The sequence below is a fragment of the Argiope bruennichi genome, chromosome X1 (genome assembly GCF_947563725.1).
Source record: "Argiope bruennichi chromosome X1, qqArgBrue1.1, whole genome shotgun sequence".
Classification (NCBI taxonomy): Eukaryota; Metazoa; Arthropoda; class Arachnida; order Araneae; family Araneidae; genus Argiope; species Argiope bruennichi.
The window spans coordinates 131,234,933-131,247,850 of NC_079162.1; the positions used below are offsets into that span (position 1 = coordinate 131,234,933).

Genomic DNA, 12,918 nt, shown 5'->3' on the forward strand with positions numbered 1-12,918 from the left:
ACTGCTTACCATCTAGAACTTCGTGCCTTGGGCTACTTCAAATTTTGATTTTTAAAAAATCTAAAAAAAAAATTAAAAAAAAATACTGTGAACTATTTGTACCGAAAAGTAATTTTTCTACAATAATAAAGAAGGAATTTCGATAAATATATATTTCCAAATAAGAAAATTACAAGAAAGGAAAAAAAAAAAAAAAAAAATCTCTCGTTGGTTTCAGGAAATGTGAGCAATGAACTCATATTTCCAGATAGTTTTTGCATTCTGTTTGTAATTTGAATTTTTCAAATTCAGGGAAGATTCCAGGAGTTGTTATGAATAATATTATTTCTCAATCTACTTTTAACCCTTCTTTGCATGATGATGGAAATTTCCATCATAACATTTAGTGACCAAAAAATTGTACTCAAAACAGGTCTACTGTAAATTGATTGTTGCTGGCAATTTTTTTCATGACTATTGCGTAATAAGAAACGTAGCTGTCAATAAATAAATAAAATGTTACAATCTTTATAGCGAGTTTGAACTTGTAATTCCACTGTTTGTTATAGTTGGAAGAAACGTACGATTTCTTGAATATATTTTTTTTAACTAATCTGAGATTTTTTGGTAATAAAAGCGATAATGGGTGGGGAAATTTAGAAGAAAGGGATATTGAAGATTTTGTACTGAGTTTAACATGTATATTTGCATGATGACGGATATTTCTATCATACTGTTTTTTAATTATTTTATATAATATATTTATACTAGGATTTTTTTAAACATTCTTCCTTTAATCTAGAGCATGAATTACATCATCCTGATTTATTTCACACAAAAAAGAAAAAATCATGCAAGAAGGGCTAATCGACTTCAAGCTACAAGACGAATGCTCACAGTAATCAAGAGATCAGGATACAAGCTGAATGTTAATATTTTACCTCGTCTCATTCGAGTCTTCATTTGAAAAACCGTGCATTTTTGGTTTATACATCAAAATGCATAGCTAATGTCTCAATTTTTTTAGTACTTAATGAAGATGTCTTTATATGAATAACATCCTTTGAGAATTTTATGCATGGAACTGTTTTAATTCCATTATTATTTCAAAATGCAAGTGCCCTAAAAACTGCAGTTTGCCGACCCCTAAGTTAGGTCAAACCAGCTCATTTAAATTTCGATGGTTTTTTGCAAGGTGGTAGTATAAATGAAGATATTTTAAAAATCATTCAAATCTTCAATGCAGACAAGAAGCTGCAAAGCTCTATGATCTACCGTTCAGTCAGTAATCATTTTGCATAATTTTTTCCCCAATTCAAATATTAACACATCGCGTACGGGTCACGAGATTTCTCGTTTTTAGCAGGCCGAACATTGTGGCCGGGTCACGGGATATCTCGCTTTCATGTTTTTTCGGCTGAATCAATGCATAACCAATCAGATGCCAAGATTTTTGTTGCGTTACTAAGGTATCGAAGCCTTATGCATTCTTATGACAAATGAATAGCAAAATAACTGAATGTCGATATTCCAAGCATGTAGAAACAATCGGCCAGTATAGCCAGTACGTCGGTAGATCTGTACCGATCGTTTACCGTGCCTTATAAAATGTTTTCTTATAAATTTTGTTATTTCAAAGTTCGTGTTTTAATTTGTAAGAAAACAATTTTTTAAAATGCAAAAAGTCTTATATAATAAATAAATGTATAAAATATATAGTAATATTTAAGAATACTTTATGTAAATATAATACCAAATAATAAATTAAAAATGCGCACATATGCATCCTATTGCTTGCCAAGCATGTTTCTAGAAGAGCGTTCAAAAATATACTGGTCCTGGGAGCGCCGTACGCTATGTGTTAAAAAATACTAGCAGATAATAGCAGAGTTGAAGAGAACTATTTGTTTCATAGTTTTTACAAGAGGTAATTAGCATTCCTCAATATCTGTGTATTATTGTTACTCACAGAGAAATGAAGATATATAATTTCATTATAATTTTCTAAAATCTCAAATTTATCGAGATTATATTTGTCCAACTAGCTTCATTCGCATAGAATGTAGGAAGTAAACAATTTAAAAGAATTTTAGGAAACAGGTTTATCTGTACTGAAAGGGGGAAAAATTTATTTTAAACTTGTCCGACAGTTCAAGAGCATTAATAAAAAACAAAACAAAAAATCAAACTGAATAGTTTCGAACCCCTGTTATTTTGAAGTCACTTCATTGAAATGTTCTTAAAACCAATTCCAATAGAACAATTATTAGTAAAATATTGAGACGGGTAGTTATATAGAGCCATTTTGATACATAAAGAAGGCAATACGTAAATTGAACTTAAAATTTTAAATCAGATGTTAATTCTTAGAACTTAAAATATTAATGAGAAATCCTAGTTTAATTTATGAATATATTTTAATTTCCTGATTTGTATTTTACATTTTGCTATCACATGTTGCCAAATAAATGTCTTATTCTACGTTACAGCGAATCCGACTTGAACTAAAATGTGCTACTCGTTTTGCACAAACTACATCAGTGCGCAGTACTAGTTCAGCTTAATTAATATGGAGTTTCCTTTAAAAAAAATGGGATCTAATTGTTTAAATCGTGATCAAATGACGAGGACGACAGTCCCTTCAAACTTTACAACACTCAGCGGAAAATGTTTCCCTTAAGAAGCCAGATTTCAAGGGTTGAGAAGCAAAAAAAGATTCATTCACATTTTTGGCAAGGCATATTTTATAAACACTAAAAATGAATCATTTGACAAGTGCTGCTATCTTGCGTAGGTAAATAAAACTTTTTCTGGTTTTGGAAGAAAAGTTTTCTGCTTCAATATAATACCTAACTCAGTTTGACGAAAATTGTGGGATGGTCAACTTTGGTCCTCAACGCTTCATTTAACATACACTAAATTCGTTTACATAGCCGATTTTCAGAAGAAGTGGCCACCACGTGGAATACTGAATACATTTGTTTTCCATGGAATACTGAATACATAATACTGTTTTACATTTGAAAGATGCAACAAGTATTTTTTCGTTTAGTAAAAACGGAAGAAAGACTTTACTGGCACTCTAATTTTTAATCATAATTCGAAAATAAAGATTTTCAACAAAAATTTCTCTTTGAATAATTTTTCTAATCTTCGGCATAATCGCAGCTATTTTTGCAATAACAATAATCAAAACATAAAAAAGAAAAATAACGAATATTAGCTTTGATTGTGTGCAATTAGAAACGCATGTATTATATTTGAAATTACCTTTGTTAACATTACACTCCTTGCGAATTTCCCATTATTTTTGAGACGCATGGCAATTCTAGATTACTATTGATTCAAAGTTAATTTTTGATAACACTCTTTAAGCAATTAAGTTTAGAAAAATACTCAAAATTCAGTTCAATTCTCAACCTTTAGCAGTTGATAGATAAACACAAAATACCAAACACTTATAAATTTAGAGCAAATTGAGCTATTATTTTGATTGAAAAAGAAATAGAATGAGAAACAGAATGAAATGAATAGAATGAAAAACAAATTGAACTATAGATACTAGAAATTCATGTTTTCATACTAAATTCATGTTTTGACTTTTCATATAATAGCTGTTCAATTAATTCAACGATTATCCTTTCCCTTCAGTTCATCCTGGGTAAAAAAAAAAAAAATAAAAAAAAAAACGCATGTGGTAAATCTATTTCTACCATGAGATGTCTTCCGACACCTTAAGGTACTATAATAAAACTAACTAATTTTAAACCATTTCGCAATAAATATCAACACCATTTTGCAACTTCATATAAATTATAATCAGATTAAAGAGTACCAATTTCAGTTATAATAGGAAATACAAGAGTTGCTGCATAACTTTGTTTTTCGGTTGTTTTCCACCACATAGCATTTTAGTTTAGATCATTGCAGTAACTAGTTTAAAAAAAAGTTAAATGCATTTTGTTTTCAAAACTGTCGTAGTAAATTTTTTTCAATTGTGAAAAATAGATTGTTGTTAAATATTGCAGGCATGTAATTAGTAATACTGTTTATAATACGAGTATTTTGTATTTCTAAGGATGTCTCTAACAAATTTCAAGGGGAAAAAAAGAGACATTGGCAATATATATTATATATATAAATTATAAATGAAGAATGCTCTGGAAATGATGAAAGCTCACTACCTAAAACTGATGAGTTGAATGATTCTTTCAAAAGTGATAATGAATTTGATAGTGATTATGAAACTTATTCATCAAGCAGTAAAAGGAAGATAATTTAAATGTGAGGACAAAAGTAAATGAAATTGTTAATGGACTCTGAAGGTGACAGTGAGGGGGAGGAGGGTGCTAAACAAAATATTGCTCATGTAAAAGAGCAACACGAACCTCCTTTCAGTGTGAAAAGCTTGATTGGAGATTAATAATTAAGCTATAATTTACAACGTGATTAAATAATATCTAATAAATATGCATCAATGTATCAATAAATATATTGCTTAAATTATCAATATTTTACTAATAATTTGAACTCCGGACAATTTTGGCAATTAATTGCATTCAAACAAAAAGGTTCAAAAGACACCCTTTGATCAAAATAGGTACACACAAAATTGCGGTAGAAACTGTTAAATTTTGAAAATGCTCTCTAGACAATATTTAAATGTAGAATTGGTTTAGCACAGTACTTAAAACCCAGTTCAATTCTGAACTTTTAAAAGTTAATAGATAAACACATTATACTAAACCTTATATATCTGACATAAAGACAGATACTATTTGGATTTTTTTTAAAAATCAGATAGAATTTGGAAAAATATTTAATGGAAATGATAAGAGATTTTTCAGAGGGAAACATAATTTCTCTACCATGAGATAGAACAATTTTCTATTTCTAACACTTTTATATATAATGAATAAATAAATCAAGTATTATTTTGTATACAAATAAATAAACATTTATTTTCAAAGTTATTGAAAATGAACATTTAAACTATTATATGATTTGAACGCAAAATTAAAGAATTAAAAATTTATACATATATGTTTTAAAAATTAAGCTTCAAAATTTCAAATGATTCTAAAACAAGGCAATTTGTTTATTTTTAGATATGCAAGAAGAATTTAGAAGTTTATGTGGAAGTAAATAATGATGAAAAAGAATTTTTTTAAAAAAAGCATTTCTGCAAGTTTTATCAGATTAAAAAAAAAGAAACTAAGGCAGTCACTTTTCTCACAAATGTTCTTCAATCACCTTTAAATTTTAATTTAAAGCAAACACTATAATGTTTGGTTTCAAAGTTGTAGAGTTCCAAGGTTTCTTTTCATTCCGCGCGCTTCCTTACATTTTGCAATATATGCTGTAAATTGCAAGTTAAAAAGCTTCTTAAGTAAATATTATATGGAAATGAAGATATTTGATACAAACAATATTTTAAAAAAAACTAAATTTCTGTACTAATTCTTGAATAAAATATATTAATATAAAAAGAATAATGCATGAATTTAAATAATTCTTTCCAATTATAATTACTCACTATCTAATACTAATAAAGATAAACGATTGTATTTCTTGACAATCTACACAGCAGATTTTTGAACCCAGAGCTATTATATTTGATAAAGATATTTTTTAAAGAATGGGAATGTACACCTGGAGGGCTTGATTGAAATTTTAATTATTTAAAAATGCCAAATTTTGATGCTTTCAATCAGTAACACCTGAAAGAATTATTGCACAAAAATGTTCATACTATTTTCAAGTACAAACATTTATCTTTGTAATAATACTGGCTTAATTATTGACAATGCTTAGCCATTTTTATAATTATGTTGATCTGTAGCAAAGGGTGTTTAATAAGAATACATACTTCCCAAACAAGAAGAAAAAGGAGAAAGATAAAACAACATGTTATAACGGAAAAGGGAAGAGACAAAGATGATTTTTTGTGGTTCCTAGCTGGAATTTTTTAAATACGAAAATTGAATTCTTTCAAAGAATCTATCTATTAAACATCATAATATGTAGTTTTTTATGAGATTTTATATTGAATCTTTAATTCTGTTCCTAATTGTAAGACAAACCAATCTTTCAAGAAATTCTGTAGGAAAACCACAAAGAGTTAAACAGATGATGAAACATATTTATATAGTCTTTTTTAACCACATAAATGTTTTTATCTCGCAGACATACAAATATTTTCTGACAGTGCACGATTCTCTTTTATACATTCTCTAAAACTAGCTTGAGTTACAAAGAATATAATTTAAAAAAATACCCCTTTCTTATTTTTATGCCCTCTTTTTTCCCCCCGTCTTGAAATTAAACTGCATTTGACATTGTTTCATGAAAGCAATTTAAATCACTATTTGAGAAGTGATAATGGATAACTGCAATTTTATATACGATTCTGCCATCAACAGACTTAACATGTTTTTTACCACCCTGAATTATGCCTGTGATCTGGACCACTAGATAATAGGATGCTTACTTTTTTTGCTGTATTTAATTAGACAGATCGAGATCACAAGCAATTCATGTGACGAACACCCCTCTAAAACAAGAAGATATAAACTTAACACATAAGTGTCACATTCATTTCAAATTCTACACTAATTGAGAACTTTTGCTATCACCCAAATATGGGTAACATGGCACTTGCAGTCATATATAGAAGACTAAATTTATGAATGATCTGAAAATGATTGTTTTTTATTCTAAATGCATGAAAATGATTGAATTCATTTTTGATTATGGTGTAAATTATTTTATCTAAAAGTTCACATTATTTGAATATATTTTCTTGTATATTAATATAGTCATTTGTTTGTAACTGCAATTTTATCAATTGTCTTGTTCAAAAGCAATTACTCATTATGTTGAAAAATTTCAACTGAAAATTGCCACATTGGATAGCATTAATTTTACACAAGAAAAGTTAAAACAATAATGACTACAGCAAACAAATTTTGAATTTTATAACTAATTACATGGACAATCCATGCTCTCACCTAAGGCTGCCAGTATCTCAATAATAACTCCATGAAAACTGCCATAGAAATTATATCTATACATTTACTTTAGACATTGTCAGTTTTTTAACCATACAATGATATTTGAAATATACAAATACTTTGTTAGGTTAATAACCAAGATTAATAAATTCAGATATGTTGGAAAAAAGTACAAAGTAATTCATTCAATAACTACTGCATCAAATATTCAATAACTTCATCACAATAACATTGATACTTTAACAGAAAAACTGCAACTTAAGTGAAAATTGTGTGGTGCATAAATAGATTAATGAAAATAAACAAAAATAAGAATACATAAAACTTTATTTCAGAAGCATACAGAAAGTAATAAAATTATAATCCAACTTACACTCAAAAATTATTAAAAGATAAACCAACCTCCATAATTCTGAAAAGAGAAAAATAAAATGAAACCACAAATGAATAAAACAAAAATATGCACATGCTGTTTGAGTGAAATGCTAATAATATTCATGCAGATTTTTTTTTAAAAAAATTAAATAAAAAATATAATTTACAGAGCTACAGTAACTTCTGAAATCAGTGAGGAAAAATATATTTAATATTTCCATTCAAAATATGTTTCTGCAGAAAGTAGGATATAAATTTCTTCACGAAACATTATATTAAAATGCAAGAAAAGCAACCATAAAAAAAATACATAAATCCATTTTTCTACCAATTATTATTTGATAACAATTTAAAAACACAACAAGTATTTAAGATAAATTGGTCCTGGTCAATCGCATTAATTTTGTGATGTACAACTACTATTCAGAATTATCTAAATTTAGAATCCTACTAAGCTGAGATGATTGAGGTCGCTCATATTGATGATGCAAATATTCATTTTTAAAAAAACTTTGTAAAACTCACAAGAAATGTTTGAAAATTTTTCTCTAGTAGACTTCAATTTAAAAAAAATTCTATTATATGTATTAATCTAATTGTATTGGTATATACTAAACAAACAGTAACCCATATGGTTTGATATCTTTTTTCATTTTAAAGTAGGATTAAACAAATGAATATACAAAAACATGCAAAATATTTTCAGTATGTTTATTTTATGCATTTCAATCTTTTAAATCAAATTGATAAAAGTTCTTCTAAAACATGAGGTAACAAACTCTTATTAACAACCCTTGCTTGCAATTTAACACAAATTTTAAAAGACAATAATAATTATCTAACTTGAATTTATATACGAAAATGTAAAAAAGAAATAGTATTAGCAAAAAAGATATTTTTTCTTCTTTCATCTTATTTTGATTAGATTTAACTTAAAAGAATTAATAATAGAGAAAAATAGAATTCTCATATGGTATCTTTTTACTTGTAAAAGACAATAATAATTTAAATCATTTCACTCCAAGTAAATTATACTCAACAGTCATCTAAGAGATGACATTTATGGCTGTATGTACTAATCTTCAACTACCTTTAATCTTTCAATCTTTACACTGAAGAACAGCTATTGTATTTATGAGATTTTCAAATTAGCCTATTCTTGGATCCCATTCTTGCATGTCTACTCTATCAAAAACTAGAAAAATTAGCATATTCAAAGCTACATAAAGATTCATCAGTTTCAGATTATGTAGAAGAATCAATCATTCTGTAACAAATCAATAATGATAATAAAGAAAATTTGAAAGACACATTACAAATGAAATCCCAAGCATATATGAAATCATTTAAAAAAAAAATTGTAGTTAGTTTTTTATTAATTCTATTGATGAGAAAAAAAATTTAATAATACTCATCCACATTACATTATGTTATGTTATATATTTAAATTTTGGGAAATTTATCCCAATGAATTGTTAACTATCGATTTATTTATCTGAATTTATACGGAATTTACATGTGGAACTCAGTTAAATTAAATCTCCACTCAGTTTGAAACAAAGAAATAGTAAAGATCATTCAATCAAATGACAGGTACCTATTTGCATAATTAACAATAGAATGTTATCGCTGCATAATGATATCAGAAAAGATAAAAATATCTAATGACTTTAACATGTACTGTAGAAATTCTTGGAATAATAAAAGGAACAAATAACATACCCCAGTTAAAACAGAGATGAGTTTCGGTGAACTAAATCTCAAAATAAAACCATTTTTATTACACACTCTTAAGACATGCAGACAGCTTTAAAACGCGTTGCTTTCAACAAATTATCAAACGCAGGAAGTAAGTGCTACATAAGAACAATAAATAAATAAAACTTTCATAAAAACGAAATTTGATATCCTTATGAATAAATTAAATTCTTACCCAGTACGTACTACATCGAAAACAGTTCGGCATTTTAGGCCTTTGGAAACAGCAACAGGACTTGAATTTTTCTCATATTTACTATCTAATTCTTTCCATGCCTCTTCAAACCACGCACTGGATAGATGTTCGGCAACCATCTTCTATACAATTTCAGTTTTTTAATAATTAACATTTCATTCATTCAACATCACCTGGAAAACTGGAGTTAACGCACCACTAACACCTTTCACACTACCTTAAGGATCGAACCAATAAAAATAGACACAAATGACGTCATATTGTATGTTTTCCAACTAATGTTCGTTACGAGCTGATTGGTGTGAAGATTTACAACTTCCTGACGAAGTTGAATGGATTTAAGAAGAAGAAAACAGTTTTACTAAAACATTCTACGTAAATTGTGAGTTTTCCTACATTTACGATAGTCGTCTAAGTAAGAATGAGAATTGTAATGGAGTTGTATTTATTTCTATATCAACAACAACAAAAAGGAAGTCATGGAAACTTATTTGAACAACTGATGTGAGGAAACAATATAAATTTTTTTGAATTTTGTAAACGAGATTGAGACCATATATGTACCAAATAAGAATGAAGGTTCATTCCGTATTTGCTTGCGTTCTCTTTAGAACTGCTGCAATATTTTGATGAGAGCCTATTTATGTAATAGTGCGACATTAGTTCAGTAAATAATTTTTTTTTCTTTGACTTTTTATCCAAATTGAGACCAAGGAATGAATCTGATTGTATGCATATATTTCCTGGCCTATATTTTGAGCGTATTTTGACATATACGATGCCTTTGTGGATTTTTTGATGACAGATGTATAAAACTATTCTTTTACAAAAAAAAAAAAAAGAAAAATAATGGTTTAGTGCAATGAAAATACATGAAGATGCATTTCTATCGGTTTTGTTCACTTATACGATGTTGTTTTATTAATTAATGTCGTTTTTACAACATAAGAGTCAGATTTGCTATAGTGAGGTAGTTAAACTTGATTAAAATGAACTATCCGCCTTCTAGTGTTTTTATCTATTTGTTTAAGTTTTCGTTTCGAAATATTTGATAAAACAAAACCGATAGCAAACAAATGGGGATATTTAGAAGTAATGTTGAATTCTAATTTTTTTATTGATGTAATAAATATTTAAAATTTTTTTGTAGCATTCGAAAAATAATTTTTTTTAAAATTAAATCTTTTCAAATTCGTGTACCGTTATCAAATGTCCATATAATATAATGGGGATTTTTATGGGAAAGAATGAAACTCAAACGACATCTTTTGATGTTAATATTAAATTAATAATCCTGGTTTATAATTTTGTTTTCTTTAAAATGTTCGAACACTTCCAGTTTAGATAAATTGTAATTTCGCAATCAGATCGATTTTTCTTTGTCATTTTAGGACTCTCATCGTCGAAAAGAAAATAATATACACCTGATTTGAAGTTTTTTATGGTTAGATAATAGAATAACAACACAATATTGTGTAATATTTGGAAAATATTGAACACTATTGCGCATATCGAGAAATATTGAATATCATATAAACAATACTGTATAATGAATATAATAATCAAAAGGCACTGTAATTTTTTAAAGCATTGATATAGTAAAGTACTCTGACAAAAAATTTAGTTATTGTTCAATAAATCATTTAATTTGAGATTTTATTCCAAAATATTAACTGATGTTTTTTTTTTAATTAAAAGACGTATATTGTGGAAACAATATTGAAAATCCTACATTGAACAAAGGTGAAAAGTACTGTGAAATTTATACTATAATCTATTAGTACAAGATATTTAAGACCTCTCCACGATATTGTTCAATATTTTGAATCCCGGTCAATACTTGAAGATATCATAACAATATTGTTGGGCATTTTGTGCTAATGGGGCAAATTATACTTTTATCTACTTTGATCGTTGTGATGATACTATTGTAAATTCTGCATTTAATAATAAGAAATAATAATTTCTTCTTTTTTTATGCATTTAACCTGAAGTGATCAGATAAAAATGATACATTTTCGAGAACGAAGCACAGAAAAATGAAGAGATTTTTCCTATGTCGACCTTTTTGAGTCTAAATATATGATTTCTTTCCTCGTCTTCTTATTTTGCTACTTAAATTGGTTGTCTGATTTTGATTGTTTAGAGAATTATATGTTTTTTTACATTATAGACAGGATGAAGAAGCGAGTTTGCTTTATTTATCTAAATAAGTTTTCGATGAGATATGGAAATGTTTTTTCCCTCATACTTTCAAATCTTTCATCTCATAACATGCATTTTTGAATGATTTTCATAGCATCTATGATATTTTTAAAAATCCATTTTTGAATATAATCAATAATAAGTTTAGAATAAGTAATGAATGCTACTTGCATTCTTAGATTTCAAGGAAGTTTTAAGAAAACAGTTATGCATTATGCAATGTTTAATTCTGTGTAGTAATTTAAAATCTTGTCTATTAAATTTGTGTCTATTTCAAAGAGCAGTTCCAGTTTAGTTTCAGAATTTTTTTTTATATGAAACTCCCTTTTATTAACTCTGTTAACTTCCTTTTGGCAAACACACATAGCTTTATGTATTTTTATTTTATCTCAGTTACTGTTGTTCTAATTGTTATTGTTTGATTTAGATATTCATTAATAATATTTTAACTTATAATAAGCAATAATTTAAATTATTGCTAACAAGTAGAATTATTGAATTTTTTAAACAATATTTTAATCTATTTTTAGAAGTATTTCTTAAAGATTTTTTAATATAAAAATAATCAAGAAAGAAAAAGAAATTCAACAAATAAAAAGAGAAAATAATTGTTAATAATGATTGAAAATAATAGTAAGTAGTTATGAAATATATATTGGCCAATACAATACATAAATAGAAGTTCCTGTTTCAGACTAATCATTAAAAGAATTAACTAAAATTTGTGTAAACATCCTGCATTGTTTAATGGATTTACTACTTTTGAATTTTACTTCATAATTCAGTTAACGTATGGGCATAACTGTTATTAAATTAGATTTTAGAAATGGATCTTTTTAAAAAAATTCAGATGTTAGTGCATTCAGGTATTGAGTGTTTCCCTTTTCCCTCAATGCTTTGAATTTTTTTTTAAACAATGGTTTTCTGATGGAAGAAATATGATGCCTGAACATTATATTTTTTTTAGTGTTTTTATAAAATACTATTTCCTTATTATGATTATTATTGAAAGATGTCAGATTTATTTGCAAGTTATTTTGCTAAATAATTACTTGAACAGTTATCGAAAAAAATTACATAAACTTTCATAAAAGAAGATTATTGAATATTTGACAATAACATCACAATACTTATGATTTGTGAAGAATGCTGTTTGTGATATTTAATCAGAATAGAAATAAACTTAGCACTTTCTTTTTGCTTCTTATACCAACTCCAATAAATAGATCAATAAAATACATGTATTAATTTAATTTTTCTAAATAGTTCGAATGAAGGGTTTGTATCATGCTTTAATAATTCTTAATATTCTAGATAGATTTTCTATTCTTTCTTCTATTGACTAATTTTCTGTTTAATTTTAAAACGCTATGGAGCTTATTTCAAGTAATT

At 26.9% G+C, this 12,918-nt stretch overlaps 1 protein-coding gene across 2 annotated transcripts in view; it reads right to left on the reverse strand.

Moving 5' to 3' along the window:
* The window catches only part of LOC129958156 (uncharacterized), a 63,995-nt gene extending 54,277 nt beyond the window's left edge, over window positions 1–9,718 (reverse strand). Inside the window, exons 1-2 of one of the 2 annotated variants that reach the window (XM_056070389.1) lie at window positions 9,301–9,438; window positions 7,366–7,404 (exon numbers count right to left, since the gene is read on the reverse strand). Coding sequence is in view for 1 of the 2 variants with exons in the window: in XM_056070388.1 (XP_055926363.1) it covers window positions 9,301–9,440 (140 nt within the window). In the remaining variant the exon portion in view is untranslated. Of the gene's footprint in view, window positions 1–7,365; window positions 7,405–9,300 lie in introns of both variants that reach the window. The other variant, XM_056070388.1, reaches the window with a different exon arrangement.
* Between the last annotated feature and the right edge of the window lie 3,200 nt (window positions 9,719–12,918).